At 39.6% G+C, this 20,724-nt stretch overlaps 1 protein-coding gene across 2 annotated transcripts; it reads right to left on the bottom strand.

Moving 5' to 3' along the window:
- Positions 1 to 100: 100 nt before the first annotated feature.
- On the bottom strand, positions 101 to 15,949 carry LOC113125071 (transcriptional-regulating factor 1-like). 2 transcript variants are annotated; one of them, XM_026298360.1, is made up of 11 exons: positions 15,752 to 15,949; positions 5,251 to 6,707; positions 4,480 to 4,718; positions 3,492 to 3,697; positions 3,080 to 3,237; positions 2,824 to 2,927; positions 2,519 to 2,579; positions 1,545 to 1,633; positions 1,280 to 1,402; positions 984 to 1,084; positions 101 to 830 (listed from the first exon to the last, which is right to left on the bottom strand). In XM_026298360.1, exons 2-11 carry the CDS (start codon positions 6,677 to 6,679, stop codon positions 305 to 307), a joined length of 3,036 nt encoding a protein of 1,011 aa, XP_026154145.1. In that variant the 5' UTR covers positions 6,680 to 6,707; positions 15,752 to 15,949; the 3' UTR covers positions 101 to 304. The 2 variants fall into 2 exon arrangements, with proteins under 2 accessions (XP_026154145.1, XP_026154138.1); XM_026298353.1 differs by lacking the exon at positions 15,752 to 15,949 and adding an exon at positions 7,574 to 7,969.
- Between the last annotated feature and the right edge of the window lie 4,775 nt (positions 15,950 to 20,724).

Genomic DNA, 20,724 nt, shown 5'->3' with positions numbered 1-20,724 from the left:
GAATAGAAGAGAAATTAGCTGGTCCTCACTTCGTCAAAATTCTGTCTAAGAGCTGAATTAATAGTTTGAGATTTGAGATCAGAAACACTAAAAAGAACCATACGGTTACATGTTTTATTCAAATGTCAAGTGCATAAGAGACATTTAAATATGCAACACACTGAAGTACAGTCTACAACAATTGACACAAAAATATTTATGTTCTTCTAAAATGTATTTCAAAAAGTAAATGTTGGAATTAAAAATGAGTTTGAATTTCACTTGGAAGTCTCAGGTATCAGGGGAGCTAATGCATTTGGGAAAGTTACTGCCAGTTGATTGGCTCTTTCCCCCCCACTGTCCCAGCTCTGACGTGCTGTTTCCCTTCTGTGTTGCAATAATAGGCAGCAGGGTCTTGGCTGTGTTCAAATGCGCCCCATGACTGGTGCAAAGGTAAGACAGTGGTGGGCTGTCTTTGACCTGAATCGTCAGCATCAATGCTGGTGATGACGTGAGTGTTCGAAGCACCAATGTTGCTAAATGCTACTGCAGTGCTGGGATCGAGGACACTGGCATCGCTGGGAGAGATGGAGTTGCTCCTGGGTACAGAGTTGAGGACATTGTCTGCATTGTTGCCTGACGTTCCAGAGAGGCCAGAGGAGGAAAAGGCCATAGCTGGTGTCTGGGGCAAGAGCAGATTACTGCCTGGGGTGGGTATGAGGTTGCTGGGACGACTGAGGGCCAGGCGCTGGGTGAGGAGCTGGTGCTGCAGTCGCCTGTCAGTCCAGTCCTCCTGAGGCTGGCGGTGGATCTTCATGTGAGCGTTACGGGACTTGATTTTGTAGAACATTCTGGAGCAGGAAATAAGGAAAGAGAAGATATGAAAAGAAGCAGATATGAAAAGAAGACTCGAACTCTAGACCATCTGTTGATTCACCCTGAAGCCAAACAAACACAAAGAAACTTGTTTTGGCACTTCCTCTAGTATATGTGGTCCTACTCACTTGCCACACAGCTTGCACGGGAAGAAACTGGCCAATGAGGGCACAGGAACTGCCTCCTCAAATCCAAACTGCCTGTCCATTGGTTGACAGAGGGGCGTCACCTTTAAAAACACAACCAATTGTAAGCTGCCATTGACTTCTTGTGGAGCTGCATTCCACACCAGACAACCATGTAACACGTTTAAGTCATTACACAAATACTACAAATATTTTCTCCCCCACATCAGACAGGACATCTTGAAAAGGCAAAAAGGTTTTAACAGAATTCACAAACGCTGATTTAATATGTTTCTTACACTTTTCTGCTGTTCCAGCTCTCCATCCCTGTTCTCCTCCTCCTTCAGTTTCTTCTGCTTGTCCACAAGCTTCTTGCTCAGGTAGTAAAATTCAACACACTGGCCTTTGGTCTTAGTCCTCACCTGGAACACACAGACACACGCAGACACACACGAATAATTAACCTGACAGTATGACTGTTTCCATGTCTGCTACAACCTGGTTCCACCAGTGCATATCACTCTTAGTCTGAGGCAAAGGCACGTAGATGAATAATAGTCATACCGTTTTCTGTATGACTGAAAAGTCCTTCCCATAAGTCCCCAGAGCTGCACTGAAGTGACCCTTCTCGATGTCTGTCCAAAAATCACTACCTAAAGGAGGGCAGGGGAAAAGAAGGCATGAGAAGCAGAGAAATCAGAAGGTCAGGACGCTTTGTGGTGAAATGTGCAAGGTCCAGCAGCAACCTGTCAATAGCTGCTGATGGAGGAGCTGATGAATTTGATGACTTGTCAGTGTGTATTGTCATGCCTGTCTGCTTCAACAACACAACTTGCATACAAGCCTGTACGTTTTGCTTCATCATGATAAAATTTGAGAGTAGACAGATGACTAAGCTAGAGATAGCACCGTTCGTCTGTGGCCTGCACAGGAGAGAGAAAACTTCAAACAGAATGGGAAGTGTTTGGTATTTCCTGTGGAGTCATGGAGCGATTAATGGGGTCAGTAGCTGCAGGGGAGTCCTGAAACACGCCAGGGATTTTAAACAGCTACAGTCTGCTAAGCCATTTTCAGGGCCACAACTATTACCAATCCAGGGATACACCCATCTGAGTGGACACAACTATATGAACAATGTCTAGTCTGTGTATGACATGGTTCACATGGTTGCACTGATGCAACAAAAAAGAGTGAGAGTAATAGAGTGAGAGCGAGCATAGCATGTGATGAAAGTGGCAGGAGGTCTGGGCTTTTACAAAGACTGCTTTTGTATGTAGAGTGGGATCGGTTTCCCCTATGTTGACTCACACTTGGAGAGAAACTCTAAACTTCATTCACAGCAAAAAAAAAAAAAAAAAACAATGATTTGGTTCCTAAAGAAAACTTTTCTTGTTACACCTGTAAATCTGGATAAATGTGGGCCAGATTCAATTCAAGCCATGAATCTGCTCATATCAGTTCAAACTTGGATCAGTACTGACATTTAAGGAGTTTCTAAAAGGCACAGAGTTAGAGTGAGGTCAAAGGTCAAACGTTACCAGAGTAATGGTAGTCTCTTGTTGGCAAGGGCTGCGAGAACAGCAGCATCTCCAGAGTGGCCTGCTCAGGAGAGAGGGATGGAGGAGGCAAAGAACAGACAGATGAGGCATGCAATGGTTCTGAAGAGAATTAACTGGATGTGACGGAGTGAGAAAGAAAGGAAGACAAAAGAATAAATGACAAAGAGTATGAGAGAGTGAGTAATGATGCATGGAGGCAAGAATTGATGAATGGATGAATGATGAAAAGAGTGGGGTGAATGCATGGAATAAGAATAAATTAATAATAAAGAATGGCTGCTTACCATTGTGTTCCCCTGACAGTAGTGCAGACAGTGCAGAGCCAGCTCTGTATTACTGCCCCCTCCTGGTAGGCAGCTGGAACTACACATCGATAACAGCTTTTGCACTGTAAAGCACATGCAGAGACACACACAACAGATTTTAACATCAGTACTAATGAACTAAACTTTTACAGAGACTATTTTCCTGGTTCCTATACAATCACTCTGAATTGGTGCTTGCCAGAAGTTTGGAAACTATAATCCAGTGTGCATTTACCTTGTGTGAATTTAGCACTCTCCTCCAGCTCATCCCATGGTTTCCAGAGCAACTGTTCCCTAGGCGATTCCTCCCCAGATGACCACCCCCCTGACCCCTTGCCATCCACGAAGCATGGAGGAAGCTCTGCCTGGAACTCATAACCCACATTGACATAACTGGAAAAAGGGAAAAAGACAACAAATGAGAGAGAATATGAAAATAAACACAAAAGGAAAGTACCCCCACTGATGTAGTACTGTTTCCTGAGAACCAAAATATCTTTTGCCAACAACAAATCTGTTACAGCATGCACGCCTCTATTTTAAGTCTGTTTCTCATTTTTGTTTTGCTGTTTTTACCCTGACCCAGTTTCCTCTAGATATGAAGTAGCAGATTTTTTTTTTATTTTTGCAGGTGTTCAGTTACTTACGGTAATGCTTCACACTCCTCTTCCTCTTCTCCATATCCAGTTTCATCACCTCTGTAATGGCTGTATGAGATGGAGGAGTACAGGCCTGTCCCCCTGCGAACTGGGTTGAGGAGGGGCCGTGGCGTGTAATGATGCCTCTTGTGACCCCTGCTGGAGTGAAGGGTACTGGGAAATGATGTTCCATTGTAGACTGAAGAGAACTGTTTCTGTAAAAACAGAAGTAAAAAACATTTTAGACAATTCTCCAATTTTGCTTTTTTTTGCTATTTTGTTTGTTTGCCATTTTTTCCAGAGTAAGGTGGTAAGATCACAATAATTTTATTTCTGTGCAGCACGTATGTATTTAGTCTAGTTTGCAAACAAGAGAGACAGGTTGCCTACAGAAAGTGAAAAACACTTTCACCAACTCCAAATCTGTTCTGTTCAAAGTGTCTAAACATAAAAAGCTTGACAAAGACTGTGGCTTGGGAAGCAGCTTTGCCGTTAAATTATTTTCTTCAGAACCATTTATGCATCCGCCTACTACGTCTGTAAGGCTTCTCTAGCTGTCGCTGGTTCTGCTCCTGCATACCCTGTCTGCTGGGTTTTGTTGATGGAAGTGACGACAGTGAGCAAACCTGACGAGCTCACAGTGAAAATGCAACCTTTGAAATGCAGATGCTGTTCACGAAGAGAAAAGCACAATGTTTCGTATTTGCTTTTAACTCGCAAAGATTATGCTTACACATTCCTGTAATGTTTTAATAGATAGTTTTAGTCTTTTCCCAAAAATCAGAGGTTCAAACAGTCAATAGAAAGGTCCAGGTAATGTATTTCTGATATTTATATATTTATATTTATATATATATTATATATTATATATTATATATTTATATATTTCTGATACAGTGTTTAATATAGTGATGTGCTGTTTGTCTCAACCTCAACGAAAGGAAAAACAAATTTCCTAATAGTTTAATTACTTTGTCCAGTGAATCTGCAGAAATACCTGTGGCTGTGCTTGCTTCTGATTGGCTGGTCCATTCTTTACTTTATGAGTCACCAAATAAGATGCTATCTTTTCGACGTCCTCATAATGTTGGCTGGAAAAGTGAGACGGACGAGACGGGAGATGGACAGATGGATGGAGGGATGGAGCGTTTGACGGACAGGGGGCTCTGTGGGATGAGCGATGGGATGAGGAGGTGATGAGTGATGATTCGGGCGACTGAATAATGTTGTGTGGGGCTGAAAAAATAACACCAGAGAGAAAAAAAAATATGAAAGATAGCATAGTCATGATATTTTCTGTGCTATATAATAAACTATAAAATTGTTTGATCATCCAATGTTTGACATACAAAAAAAGACTACAGACAAACTAATACTCAGAGACATCACTATTACTTGCACACAGAGAAACATTACGCCAGATGCTGACAAAAACTGTTTGTTATATTGTCTGTGAACATTTAGTTATTTCACAGGGTGTCAAACGCTACAAAAGCTGTCTCTCAGAAATGGTTTTATATGTCAAAAATGTGAAAAGTGAAAATGTCATTTACATACGGGAAATGGGAAATTTCACAAGTTCACCTACGAAAACCCACATGTCCCGTAAATTTACATGTGGGTATTAACCTGTGGTTGTTTCTTTCTTTCTTTTTTTTTTTTTTCTTTGTAAGGTGAATTGTATCATCTTTAAGTTCTTGGTAGTTACAGAGTTACAACAAACCCTGGGGTTTTATATTCTCTTAGTATCATTCATAAAAATACACACCTGTGGTGGTGGCGTAGTCATCACCATGGGAAGATATTAGGTCACTCTCACTGCTGCTGGGTTCGCCTGACGACTGCGAAAAGTTATGTGACAGCAGTGGAAACTTCCATAGCATCCCAGAATTGTGGACGGAGAGGGACTGAAGACGGGAAGGTAAAACCTGCAGTGTACCAAGTGATTCTCCCCCCTGGGAAACTGAATGTCCAGCTGCTCCAAACGCACTGGGAGAGTCCATTTTGGAGGGTGAGTGGGATGGAGGAGGTAGGGGTGTTGGGGGAGGACTAAGAACTGAAGACATGAGGTGAGACGATGTAGGCGGAGAAGGGAAAGACAGAAAAGAGGGGTGCGAAGGTGAAGAAGAGGAGGGAGGCAGGTAGGAGTCTGAGTCAAAAGCGCAGCTGTGCCTTGACTTGACCAGTCCATGACTTTCTCCTCTCCCTACTTCGAATTCCCGCAACTGTCCAGAGGAGTCTCCACTGGGAATCACAGGGAACCTTCTCTTACGCTGGGTGAGGAATGCCTCGGAGAAGGAATCCAGTTTCTGAGTGTATGTCCCGCTGCTGTTGCTGACAGATGATCTCTGTGGCAGGCCCCCTGAGACCAAAGTGTGGGTGCCTGCTGCTCCTCTCCACCTCCCTTCTCCAGTTTGAATTGAAGGAGAGATGCTGAGCCAGGGTCCCTCAACCTCTGCAAGTAGGAGCTGATCCTCCCCTGAGCCGTTGCTGCATCTGTATTCTTCCTCTCTTCCTAAATAGTTAGCACTCACTCTTGAATCGGTCCTACAATAATCTACACTGCTGTCACTAAAGCTTCCCTCAGCACTTCTACTGCAGGAAGTAGTTTGTTTATTAAAGCGGCTGTCGTTGGCTTCCCTATTGAAAACTGTTTCACTTTTAGCTTCACAGCCAACTTGGCCATAATTATTATAGTTTGCTCTGAGTTTACGTCTGGCTCCATCCTCACTGCTGTAATCCACAGCGTAAAAAACATCATTTGCGTTTCTGTAATAATCACCTTTACCGTAAAATTCACCTGCAGCACTCTCACAACTCTCACCGTCTTCCCAAACCTCCTCTTTTTTACTTGCACCATACCAAGTTTCAGCAAAATGGCTCCCTAACCTGCTATTTCCGTCAAGATGGCCGAGATGGCTAACATCTCCATCCAAATTGCTGCCGCTTGTGTTTAGGAAGCCTACGTCAGCCCCACCACTTCCCTTTCTTTCCCCAGAAGAGGTGCTTGAGGTCGGGAAAGAGGTTGTAGAGTCTTCCCCTCTACTTCCATACTGCTCAAAGGAGTCCAGGACGGGCTGGGAGGAAGTGTATAACGTTTCCGGACTCAGAAGATTGGGCAAGGTGAGGTGAAAAGCTGGACGGTGGCGATGGAGGTTGAGGCTGGGGAAGGATTGGGTGGATGAATGGTTATCCATGATGGCTTGTCTGCTTTAGCTAGAGGGCCTACAAGAAAACAAAAAAACAAAAAAGTGAAAGAATGAATCAACTCAAAAGTTGAACAAGTTCTTATTCAGCAGATTTGATTCTGTTACCCTGCAGAATGCTAAGAGCACTGAGAAAGAATTATAAAACATTTGCTGTGGTGATATATATGACATTCCTATTAACTGCACTGCAATGGCACTTTTTCATTTGTATGTTTAAGTGTTTGGTCACAATAGGCCTGTTTCAAGTAGACAGTTTGTCACAGCTCCAAACTCAGCTGGTTTGTTTGTGCAGAGCCCTTCAGGTATCAGAGATATATTTTTAAATAAGCCATTACACTACTGTGTATGTATCATGTACTTCAAATGACCTTGATAATGCAGCCTGCTGGTTTAAAGTAGAGATGCCTTTTGTCTAGTTAGCAGTTTTTCTGCATGCATATAAAAAACTAACTCAATCTTACTCTATTAACCCCAAAAGCAGATTAACATAATGATTATCATATGTGACTGGAAACGTCTGCGTACAAATTAGTCTGAAGAAAAATGCACTCACGCTGTGGCAGGAGAAGCCAAGACGCCAAAGCGATGGTTGCAAGCAAATTCAAAGCTGAATGATGAAATTTTCAGCTAGAGTTTCTTTTTCACTACGATCGACGATATAATAAAAAGACAATGTTTCAAGAGCAAGACAGCCTTCAAATGCAGGCATTTTTTGAGTTTCATTGCATTAAATGTGATGCAAATAAATCTTCATTGGTTTTTTCTTGAAACCACATTCTGCTCTAAATAGGACAATGAGTGAGTCAGAAAGAGAAAGAACGAAGGAAGACAAGACGAAGACAGATACACTGTATACAGTTTGAGATGTTTTTTTTTTTTTACCAGTCCTTGGTGCTTAGTTTCCTTTGCACATATGTTCGTCCCCTGTTGCTCATGTTTTCGGGTTCTGGTTGTTCTGTTGATTTTCTTTATCATCGTTCCTTCTGATTTTTTTGCTCTTTCCTTCTGCCGTGTCTGAAGTGTTTGTCTAAGTATTTCCCTCTTCAGATTCTCAACCTCTGTCTTCGTCTCTCTTAGGACAGAACACACACACACACACACACTGTCTGTCACACATGCCTAATGCAAAATGGACACACAACTACTGATACGCAGACATACACTGTCTTCACACACCCTCATTTACTCACTGAAACACATATACGAACACACTCTGACTTTCACACTGACATACACATCTGCAGGTGTCACAGGGGACCAGCGGGTAGTGATGTTGCCTCTCTGCCTCTTTGTCGTCGTGGTAACCACATCCTGAGGAAACAAACGCTGACGGATCTCCCTCCTTTCAGCTATCTTTATCACTCTGCCCCCCTCCTCCACCTCTCTCTCTATCTCTTTCCATCTCTCTGCCCGGCCTTATCATTCTCTCTGTCTCTGTCTTTTTCAAGAAGAGCCCAACTTTGTTTTCTTTTGTCCCAACTTTCATCTTCTTTCTTATCTGCTCTTCTTTTCTGTCCCACCTGCTGTTTGACACTCTCCCTCCATGTTTTTGCAATTCTTTTCCCATATCTCCTGTTATCTTTAACCCATCCATGTGCAAGCTGAGTTACTGAAGCACTTAACATGCATTAAATCAATGCATTAAAACTTTCTGATATGCAGTTGAAATGCTTTTACACCTTCAGTCGCACAAACACACACATTTAACACATGGGTTATGTGTGAAGAACATCTGTGGCTAACCTTAATAAGATTCGACTGTGTATGTATGAAGAAAGTGTGTATCTGTGGCTGCATATGGCACATTTTGTAAGTCTGTGTGTGTATGTGTGTGAGAGTGCTTATGCAGAGGCGGCTAAGTAGATGTTTACCAGATCAAGATTCTCCGGCTGAGTCAGCTGACAGGAAGTGAGAGAGAACGAAACAGGAAGGAAGACGGTGACAAACGATGAGGTTCAGGGAACCCTCTAAACACCCTGCAGCCCCACCTTCTCTGATACCCACCCACTCACCCACCACACACGCATGCACACACAGATATTGTGTGTTTTACCTGCAAAATTATTGTTTTCTATCTTTTTTTTTCAAATGTAATATAACCTTCTACTCATACATGCACAGCAACCCAAACACAACCACCGACAGGTACACAGCTTCAATAAATTGGGCTACACACACTCACACACACGCATGTTAACGCAGACAAGACGGAGCAATCAAGATGTTTAAATCGCATTTAAGTGAACAATAGTGAACGTGTTGTGTCAGGGTCCATCATGAGAAGATGCTGTCTGGCTCACTGTCCGTGCACTGAGACACATGAGGTGGTACAATGTTAAAATACTCCATTAAATATCTAAAATACATAAATATCTAAAATACATAAAACTGATTGAAAAATGATTGAGAAAACTCGTCTAGAAGAGCAGCAGATTTGTAACCTGTGGCACTTTTGTCAGGTTATATGACGTCCGAGTCATGCTGAGTCACACGCTTTTGCTATTTAGGAATTTAAAAAAAAAAAAAAGCAAAACAATTCATTTTGTATTATCCTGTAACATCTTTATCTGCAATGATAGGACAGGGATCAGATTCCATTTGTAGTATTGTACGATGATACAATATGTCACTCAGAAATGTAGTGGCGTAAAAAAGGGTAAGTAAAGTACGCTTTTGTATTTATTGACGCTATATTCAGTGTTATTATATAATATTAAATTTAATATTACACGTAATATATGTGGTTAACTATGAAATGTACAAAACAAATATTCAAATCTTCAGAGAAGCAAGTTAAATGTCAGTGCCTCTGGTTTGCATGTACTGTACTTGAGTTAATGTATTTCATTACATTTTTATTGCATTTTTTCCAAAGCTGTTACACGTTATTACATTAAAATTATGTCCTTAATGAGCTATAAAGTTAATATTATGATTAACGTATAATAATATTTTACGCTAATCTAATAATGAGTTGCGGCCTGTTTGTGAAAAGTGATGCTGCATTTGCGAGCTCTGTGCGCGCATTGTCCCTCAAATTGATTTTTGTGAAACACCTCCCTGTTTGAATGAAAAAAGTTCATTTTGGATCCTTGAAAAGTTTCTTTATCCGTGACGAATGAACAGAATCAATTAGCGGCAGCACTTGGAGTCAGTTTGCCTGTTGTGTGTAAGTGATTTGAGAGTGGACAATAAGACAGGAGAAAAGCATGTGTGTGTGTGTGCGTCTGATTGAGTGTGTCAGTGTGTGTAGGAGATCATTTTAATGCTGAGGTCATTTGTACAGTGTGAAAACCTCTCACAGTTGGAAACCTCAGCATTAGCATACATAATAGATTATAATGTGGTAACTACAGAACCTGTCTGACACAATAACCTCAATATTAGCATAGTGAAAATGTCAATATTTTATTGGCGTTATCAGCTGCATTACCACAGAACATATTATCAATGTTGATACCTGGGCAATCCTTACTTTACTGTGGCCAGCAGTCAAGAACCAGAAGGAGATTGATTTGACATTGTCTGTACATTTGCAGTCAAACAACATTAATAACAGCTCAGTGAGAAAATAAGCTTCCAAAGGCTAATCTGAAAGCCTTTTAAAGCAGTAATAGGATGTTCTGGATGTATCTAACAATCAACAATGTCGTTACACCGTTCATTTCACTCTGACAACATCTGCTAATTTTTCTGTGTCTCGTGTGTGTACACATTTGCATATATTTGTGTGTGTGTGTGTGTGTGTGTGTGTGTGTGTGTGTGAATGTGTGTGTGTGTGTGCACGAAACCTTGAGAAAACAGCGGAATGAAAACTGTATGAATGAAAGAATGTGAGATGATGGAAGGGGAGTGCGGAGGAGTAGGTATGGGGGAGATGCTTGTCTGGTTTTCTCTCAAATTCACCATAAAACCCTGTGGGAGCAGAGGAGGGGGAAAGAGACAAGCACTTTTGGGCTTTTTCTCTTAACTGATTTTTTTTTCTACGAGCCATCTCTCAGTCTTTCTTCCGTCACTGAGTAAAGGAGTGATGACTTGTGAGAACAGAGGAGCTAAATGGACTAAACCGCCGAATAACATGAAACCTTGTGTATCACAAAACAGGCTATTTTAAACTAGCTGCTAGACAACTAGGCCATAGTGTCTGTCGAAATTGTTCATCATCCCTTGATAACCTTGTTATTATGTGTTGACCATCTGGGCTGATGTTATTATTGCAGAAAATACTCAACACACAGAAGTGAAACTGATGCCAAAATGATCACCCAACAAGAATCAGGTGTGAGAGGTTATTTTTCAAAACTGGAGATTTAAGCTGAACGCAACTCTGATTGAAAAAGTTATGGATTTACGTTAAAGACAGCGTGTTCCTATTTTAAAATGATGGTACTCTGTTAGCAATTTTGGCAGAAGTATCTTAAAGACGAAAGTATGTCTAAAAAAAACTATTAGACTTTCTGTCTGTTAGCCTCCCGTTGAATGAAGGCTAAGGGAGAATGAATTGCAGGTTTACTTACCCAACAGTAAGTAACTTTTCTGTGGCTGATCTGTACTTGCCTGGACTGGAAGATTAGTATTACTATTGCTACATATACATATGTACATATGCACACATACATACAGCTTTTGTGTTGATTCACAGCTTTTGATTCACAGCTTTTGCGTTGGTACCCCTGCAAGGGCTCACAGCAAAATCGCCAGTGATGAACTGAAAAAATGTTTAAATTTTTCCATTGTTCACACATAAACACCGGTTAGTATTGAGTTAACGCTGGCAATTTTGTTGTTTTGACTAAAAATTATAAAGTTCTGAATGTAGCACATTTTCCCTTTAATACACCTGGTGCACGCCCTGGTGCAGACTGAAAATTGTAACTCTCAAATTATTGGTCAGAAGTATTTCTGTATCACAAAGAGCACAGGCCCGAAAAACTTCAGAAGCCCTGTTGTGTGCACACACTCCTGCTACAGGATCCTTTCATTTAAAATTGGTCATTTCAGTCTGCACCACAAAACGACTTTTTACAGTTTCTCACCTTATAGAATCTGTGAAAAAGCATAGTCAAATCATATAACTCCTGCTGGTACACAATCGGGCTTGCTGCATCATCCATTTCACCAACCTTACTATGTTCTATTGTAGATAGTTAGGGACATTTTAAACTTGTTCTCTTTTGCACAGTGGGTATAGCTCTGAAGCAGTAATCCTAAACTGGTGTTCATTTCATGGCGGCCGCTGACCAACCACATGTGTCTAGAACTGTCTAGAACTTTACATTAAAGCGCTAAAAAGGATTTTAACATTGGTTCAAGAAAGACAAAGAAACCGTACAGGCTAACATCAACTTTACGATTCCGTCAAGTCTATTCATTTAGTTTCTAATGTTATTGTGATCACACTTATCATGTCACACTTATGTCACGCTGGCGCTGTATGGTACTAATTATACCATACTTTCCATTATTGTATATTCTCCTTATGTGGACATGGAAAATACCAACAACGAACTATAACTCAAATTTGTAGTTTCTGTTTTCTAAATTCAATGAGCCGTTTAAATCAGGTCACAAGGTCAAAAAAGTAATCAGAGTATTGTTGTTTGGTGAAATTAAATATATGCACTGAAGTCGCTTTGGTGGGAGCTCTTTGGTTTTTAAAACTATCATCAGCATTCACACTAATAATGTAAATCATTAAATGAGCTATTAGAATTATTATTAGTGTTATTATTATCAGTAGTAGTAGTAGTAGTAGTAACAGTGGCAGTAGTAGTAGTAGTAATAGTGTAGTAGTACTGTGTTATTGTATGACGGAGCATAAATCCAAAATTACCTAACAGACTGCATAGTTGCATTTTAAAATAAATGACATTATTGTGCCTGGACAAAAAACATCAGTGTCAGTGTTGAACCCAAAATCCTTAATTTTCAATGGATTCACCATGTAGGGCCTCCCCATAATCATATGATATTAACCCCAGTAGAGTTTTAATGTATTTGATCTTAAATGACAGTGACGTGACACACAAACGTAACACATTTAGTTACGTACTGCTTTACTACGAAAAGAAAATAAAAACATTTAAAAGTAATTTTATCTGAAGCGAAGCTTTTAAAAGCCACCGTGCCAACTCTTTAACCAACAAGTCTTGAAGCCTATTTTGTAAATCCGGCTTAATGTAAACACATGTATCCATACAAATGCTGTATAAATTCAACAATCCCTTCAGTTCTGCAGTAAACTATGAAAACTGGTGAGTGAACATTGATCACTACATTCACCGTGGGGATATACACACTGAACTCAGATCACTCACATTCTGCCTGCTGCTAATCAGAGTTGTATCTTTTCTTATCGTTCTGATGAATGATGGGTATTCATTTAGGCCACTGCAGAGTTTTCCCACTAGTATATTTTCCTACTCCACTGTGACACTGATGCTTTCATAACTGGAATTACAATACAACAACACAGCACGGACAGAAAGGTGAAAGAGGACAGAAGAAATAAGGCGCCTGATCTTTCCGTGTGTAGTAACTAGTGTCATATACGACACAGCGGATGGGATTTTTTTAACAGAGGCAAAGTGTAAATCAGTCTCTATAAATTGGAATAAATTAGGTGCAAATATAAAACACAAAGTGATAGACAGCACAATTGTTTACCACCTTTACTTTGAAAATCTAAATCATCGCAACTGCTGCTGATAAATTAGAAGTTGCAGGATAATTTGAATGTAGGAAAAAAATTGTGTGTATTCAAGTTGTGACAAGTGATTTCAGGTTACCCACATCCAGTTTACTTACATAAACTGCAGTTAGGGGACAAGAACATTATAGGTTATTCTGCAATTAACTTTATGAGACATATTGGGGCAAGAGTACAATAAGATTTTCAAGGTGCTGCGTATGGCCTGACTATGTCCACTAAGACGGTCATAGTAACTGTTACGGAGTTCCAAGTTCTCACTGAGATGGAAGATACTGCGCATACATTCATTGTTTTGCAGATGCTTTCTTAGCCTCAGCTTTATGGCAAATCAAAAACCACTGAAAAAAAATGTCACATGACATCTGAGGTAACGTTTGTCAGAACAGAAGTGGGAAACAAAGGGGAGGAAGGTTTGTACGGCCTGATCGGACTCAAATTTTAGCCTCCCTGCCATCGTGGAAACACACCATCTCCACTCTGACAGAAGCACTGCGCAGTGACAGAAAAAAAAAAAGACAAATAACACGTATCGTGTTATTTGTGATATCGTGGAGCGGTCAGGGCAAAATTCAAACCTCAGGCCAATCCAGATTAGGTGGCAGAAACCGGTACCCACTCATAGGCCCAGTGATAATTGACAGAGCTTGAGCACTTTTGCAAAAAAGAAAAAACTGCAAGACAAAGATGTTTAAATTTGATACAGAGATCTGCACCAAAACTTAAATCTATTACTGCTAGAAAAGCGCCTGTGCTGCATGAGGCAGTTCTGGAAGGGTCGGAGTCTTACAGTCTGTATTCATTTTGTTTGTGTTCATTCTGCTGAAGAATACAGTCACAGTCAGCCTCTGTATATTACATGGCCAATAAAACAATAGATGGTGGAAGATTTCTTTGAATCCTCCTGAGTTATGTATCTGTGTGTAAGACTGTGTAAGACTGCAATGGGTGTCATTTCACCCATTGCAGTCTTCTTCTGTTTCCTCATTACACCCTCGTCTTCCCCCAGACAGAGTGTAGAAGCCCATGACAAAAATGACTAAATCCATTTAAACATCTATCGTGTTGAAACAGCAAAGCAGCTCGACAAATATCTCATAATCTTCAATACAGATGTTTTTACTTCAGGCCTCCGTTGCCACAGATGCTTAAGTTCTACTTCATAATATAAGCCACAACAGTGGTTGTTGTCCCCATTCTGTCTGCAGATGTCAAAGGAGGTCACACAAATCGGAGGACAAAAATAGCAACAATGCAAATTCTTCTCCTAATGCTTTGTCCACATCATTAGAATTAATTTTAAAGAGGCTAAAAATTAGCAAAGTGTGTGTAAAACACCACAACTTCGGTTTAAATGAACTAGGAAGTCCTGTCACCTTTCTAACCACTTTAACAAAAGCTGACCAGTATTAACTTAGTTAAGGTAGAAGCTATATCCCCATTATGATAGTTTTAGTTAGGTGTAACAAATGAACTGACAACTGAACTCAGATTCATACTATTATCAAAGCTTTTATGGTTTTAGCCAAGAGTTCAAACTGCATGTGGGCCTTAAGCTGCTGATCCCTGCAGGACAATAACCTTAACACGTTTAACTGGGTCGGGGGTAAAATGAGGCCCTGGTTTATCACATTTCGCCATCTCTCGAAGATGAACAAAGTCAAGCTTGTGGTTTTGAGCCTCTGTGTGTAAGAACAAGATTGATGTAAACATCAATATGTTGCGGGCGACAACGTTGAAATGGTACAAGTAAAACTGAGGCTCAGAACTCAGCATTGTAGTTTGCCACCACAGAAAAATATGTGTTTTGACACTATTTGTGCAACGTGTGTTTTCAAAAAACAAAATTACTCTGCATGGACTTATCAGTAGGTTTTTTTAGATATTCAATAAAGGCACATTTATAGATGTCAATGGTTACACTCTATAGAATTAACACATTCTATCGTAAATAATATAAAAACAGCAGTGTAAATGAACTGAAACTTACAATTGTGTCAAGTCTGTCAAATATTATAAATGACTTCTTGATGTCCCCAGATTTTTATCTGGACTTATCTACACTTACATTTCAATGAATATAAATCGACTCAATAACCATGAAATCCTTTTGATGTCCTCTTTACTCGCTAAAAGAATGGCTCCTTTGGATAAATGTGACCACTAAATGATGCCGAATAATAAAAAATTAGGGCAACAGGTGTGCTTTAGTAGTGTGTGAGCATGCTAATAATTCTGAGCTTGGGTCCCTGGATTAGGTTAAACCAACCTAAACCTGTTCTGAAAAACGTCTGCCTTAGAGTGTCCTGCTTAAAGACACAAACTGAAGAGGAATAAAAACGTATTCTTACCTGATAGGTTGTCATTACGAGGAGAAATGTGGCAGTGAAGTGCATGTGTGAATGGTCTGCTGGTAGGTCCACATGTGTGTGACAAAGGGGGAGGAGAGACAGCAAACAAGACAGAGAGAGAGAGAGGGAGAGATGTAGTTTCACCAGAGATGATCGCCGGTGTCACTGTTTCAGTTGATCTCTCAGTCTTTCATCCACCTTGTCATAACGCCACTGTAAGTATGTGGGTGTGTGGTGTGTGTGTGGGTCTGTATGTGTGTGTGTGTGTGTGTGTGTGTGCGTGAGTGTGTGTGTGCGTGAGTGTGTGTGTGTGTGTGTGTGTGCGTGTGTGCATTAGGTTCAAGTCACACACTAGGGTTTTTTTCTCTGTTTCCAGCATCACTATGACATAGCTTGACACACACAGACACACACACTCACACACACACACAGACAACATGCACACACACCCATACATACACACACACTTTCAGTTTGAGTGGGTGTTTTTTTCTCCCTTCTTATTCCTTATTCTATCTTATAGTCACTTTTGATCTGTTTATTTTTAAAGGGCCATACACACACACATCCATACACACAACGTTATATACACACCTGAAAAATCGGGGGGGAAACTAACGTGTTGGCCTACAGTACTTGTTCATAAGTATTGAGTCATGTCCAAAATTTAGAAAGCAGTTTGTCCAGAAGGTGTAGTTGAACAGTGTGGTCAACGTGTGCACCATAAACTGATTTTTGTGGCAGAAATTTTTACTCAGTCAGAAAAAGGACATCCTAATCAGGTTTGACATGCATTCTCTTACCTGGATGAAGCATCACTCTCACGTCACTCTCATGTCCAGATGGTAAATATGAACCAGGTTATTCTACCTACCAGCATCTCTAAAATTCACTAATTAACACTGTGTTTAATCTGTATTCAAAAAAAGATGCAAAAAAAATAACTATTTGTGTTTTAAGAACTCACTATGCCTGGTTAAGAAATAATCTGGCACATCACCTACATTGAACCCCTGACTTGGGCGACTTAAACGCATGATAATATTAATGAGTAACGTTCAGAGGTGCTGCTAAGGGGATTTTGAACACTTTCGGACAGAGCCAGGTTAGCTAGTTCCCCCTTTTTTCTAACCTTCATGGTGAACTAAAGCTGTCAGCTGTAGTGCATTCTGAGCTGAACATGACCTTGACTTTAGGCGGTACGGTCTGCTACCAGAGAAGAAGAATGTAAAGAGAGTAGGAGGAATTTGGGGGCTATTGTTCACACCGTTGGTGCAGTTTTCCATAAAATAAAACAGAATATAATGAAACCACAACAACACATAATGAGCACAGTGACGTGTTTAAGCTGAGAAAAAAGCTGCACTGAGTTTAGGGGGAAAAAAATACTGCTCTATTTCATAAACCGAACCTCAAAGAACTGCCTGATATTAAAATGTGATTATTATCTGCGTAGAAGTTAGAAGTAGAGTCTATAAGGTATTAACATTTGGTCAGTGCTGTCCTGAATGTTTTCCAGTATTTGGTAAATTGTCTTTGTTGTCATAAGGCTTGAAGCAGAATGGAGGTTAAGCAGCTCTTTCTTGACCTGGGCCCTGCTGACAGCAATAATCCAGCCCTGGTAAAATAAATTTACCACAAACGTTATGGTGCTGACAGTAATGGGCAGGGCTAGAAGTTCAAAAAGACAGTCTTTAAGTATTTATTAGTTCATCTCTACATTTGAATACCTTGACAGCAGCACGCTTACCTGACTGTGTCATCATGATAACAAAAGTACAACCCATGCGACCATTAAACCTGCAGGGTTACCAGACCTTCATTATGATGGAAACAATCATAGACATGCTCAGTTTCATTAGGGTTAGGAACAAAAACACGTTAGGTTTAGGAAAGGATTGTGGTTTGGGTTCAAATAAGTATTTTCTTAAGGTCACGGGACATTTACTGTCGTGGCTAAAATGAAAAAAACACATGGTTAAGGTTGTGGAAGAGTCATGAATTAAAAAAAATAAGATCCAAAAAAAAAAAAACAACCAAGGACAAAAATGTGAGGAGGAAGGAATCAAGGAAAACATTTTTGTAGACAGCCTTTTCTCTGACCCATCATCTGAAGCATCTAATCACCAACTAATTTCTAACTAACGTGTGTGTCCATAAAAGACCCCCTGCAGGCAGCTTCCTCTTGCTTTTTAAATCTTTTTACTTTCAGTGTTTCAATACTTCCTATTATGAAGGGACGGGGACCAATGGAAAACATTGCAGTATTTGAATGTAAACTATCAATTGTGTCTCTGCAGTCCTCCATGAAAGCTGATGAAAGGTCAAATACCTTCATGTCACCGTGATGTAAAAGGTGTAAATGTGTGTGTGACAGACTCAGAGTGAGAGTCAGTCATGAGTGTGCATGACAGTGGGAGAGACGGTGGTTGAGTTTCACAGTGGCGTGGGGTGCACTGAGAGGTGCCGAGACAAGCTCTGATTCCCGGTATCATCGACTTTAAATCTCCCCTGTGATACCACAACAACATGACGGCCCTGAATTGTACCAAGACCCTGAAACTCTGCTGAGAATTCACTCTAGTTTCAGCTGTTAAAGGGGCTGTTTGGCATTTTATCAGAAGGGTAGTTTTAAATCAATGCTCCTACGTGTAAATTTGACAGGTTTTATATATTATTATACTACACCTAAAATGAATAATGAAACTAGTAATAAATTAAAACATACAGTATAAGATTTAAAAGTTTGGATGAATAAATATTTTTTCTTCTATTACCTGTTTAGTTACGACACTATTTGGCTCATTGATATATTTATATTTATATATCACTTAGCATCACTATAATTCCCTTATAATATATTATAATGTTCACCATTATCACTGCGGGTGTATAATAGGCCAGTATTATACTAAAAACAAAGGTATGGTTAAAATGCACTAGGACGCAGTTACAATAAATAAAAAAACACGTAACAGTGTTTTTAAAGTGTTTTTGAATAGAAGAAAGAGTTTTGCTGCCACAGAATCTAAATTCTCTGGTGTTAAAGCAGTGGCCAAAGTATCGTCCAGACCTTAATTAAATATACAACAAGTTTCCACGTTATTATTATTTTGCTGAAATAAGAGTATAGATGTATTATTAAATGGAGTGTAGCTCAACATATTTACTCACGTGAGTACACCTCTGAGGTACTTGACTGTTTTTATACTTTATACTTATACTCCACAGCCTTTCAGAGGAAAATATTGCAATTATCTAACCTGTATTTCCTTAATTCTTAAATTAGAAGTTAACGTTCAAAAGCATATGATAATATAAAATCTGATTTACAGATTAACCTACTCAACATTACATTGTAGTTTATAGTAACACCATATCAACTACTGTTAAATATCTACTTACAAACTAAAGCATTAGCATTAGGAATATAATGTAACAATATGATATATATAGTATAACTCCCATACTCGCCTTTCCTCTGAGTTAAGTACTTTTACTTTTGATACTTCAAGTACAGTTTTTAATAATACCTACATTCTTAAATTGCATTTTTCACAGGGTGGTATTGATACTTATGTTGAAGTAAAAGATCTGAACACGTCACTGCTTATCAGGAAGACATACATAAATATACCTATGAATAAATACAGTATCAAAATGAAAAGTACTTATGCAGAATGGTCCTTGTTATCACATATATGATTACTGATGTGTTAATGTGCATTTTAATTCATGATTGATTGAGGTGGTGCTAATTTTATCTACGTTCTACACGGTTGGGGTGTTTAATTGAAAGCTTCGTCTTATTTCAAAGGTTGATAGTGATTTTTGTACATTAAATTTAAATTTTCTAATAAGTAGTAGCTATGGCTGCCAGTTAAAGTACGTTAGTGCAGCTTCTTTAATAAATACTTCAAAATTCATCTTCAACATGGCACTTGAGACACTCCCCTCTGCTGAATAAAAGTGGGTTTGCTGTTTAAAGCCAAGCCAAATACTGGGCTGGCTTGTCAATGCCAGGCTCCAGTCAATACAGGGTTAAAGGAAGAGTTTCATGGTAATCAGAGTGTTTTTAAAGTAACAAGTAAAACTGCAACATAATGTCAAAGACAGCCAGCCAATAAAGAGCAAACCACAGTGACTGTTTGCTGATAAAGATACACAACCATGATCAGTTGGGGCAAATGTTTATTTGCTCTAATTATATCAATAATCGGTTGTGCTGTCTGGATACAAAAACACTTTGTTACAGTATGTATAGATGCTCTTCCTGTGTACAGTCTACACGAACTGAACTTCTCAGGTATAATCTCTGTGTAAAGCATTCTGGAGTGAGAACTTCAGCAAAAAGAGCAAAAATTGTAATAAAAAGAAAATATCCTGCTGCTCAGACACAGATTCTCGGAATAAGTGTCCCATTGAACATTTATATGAAGAGCAACTCTAGGAAATACAGTACTACCCGAGAGAGACAGTATTTCTCATATTACTCCAGCAACCTAATGCTGATTCATCTTTCAGAAAGTTTATGTCACAAATTTAGTCTAAACTTCTTTCAGAGACCACTTTCAAACACGCTCTGAATTTGGTTTGGTGTCCTTACAGGTTTATAGTATGTTAAAGAGGCAAAAGAGCTGTTTAGCATAAAGACTGAACATTTTGTCTTCTAAATTTTGAAACGTGAAATTTTTTGGAGTGGGTTTATACCGAGGCCGTCAGTGCATGACCCATTTAGTGAAAGTCGTAGGTATGTGCACAGCGCACGTTTTAGACTCCAGTATAATGTGCCTATAAAACCCATCTCAGGATGGTGATAAAATAGAGACGAGCTTCCTCTGTTAACATCTGTGACACACTTCTCCACACACCTGTACCTACTGAAAATACTGAACATCTCTGATATGATCTTCGCTGTAAACAACAGGCTTAAAGAAAAACAAAACAAAAAAAATAAAACTCATAGAAAAATG

Source organism: Mastacembelus armatus, chromosome 18, assembly GCF_900324485.2.
Source record: "Mastacembelus armatus chromosome 18, fMasArm1.2, whole genome shotgun sequence".
In the NCBI taxonomy this organism is placed as follows: Eukaryota; Metazoa; Chordata; class Actinopteri; order Synbranchiformes; family Mastacembelidae; genus Mastacembelus; species Mastacembelus armatus.
The sequence above is the reverse complement of the archived record's forward strand: the minus strand, read 5'-3'. Positions and strand labels throughout refer to the sequence as shown.

What these genes read in the sequence shown, in the direction of transcription:
- LOC113125071 (XM_026298360.1), bottom strand. Translation starts at nt 6,679, where the DNA reads ATGGATAACCATTCATCCACCCAATCCTTCCCCAGCCTCAACCTCCAT. An exon ending in ACTGTCAGGGGAACACAATG is followed by an intron (nt 2,580 to 2,823) that starts GTAAGCAGCCAT and finishes TCTCCTGAGCAG; the next exon opens with GCCACTCTGGAGATGCTGCT. An exon ending in AGCTGGAACAGCAGAAAAGT is followed by an intron (nt 1,085 to 1,279) that starts GTAAGAAACATA and finishes GTGTTTTTAAAG; the next exon opens with GTGACGCCCCTCTGTCAACC.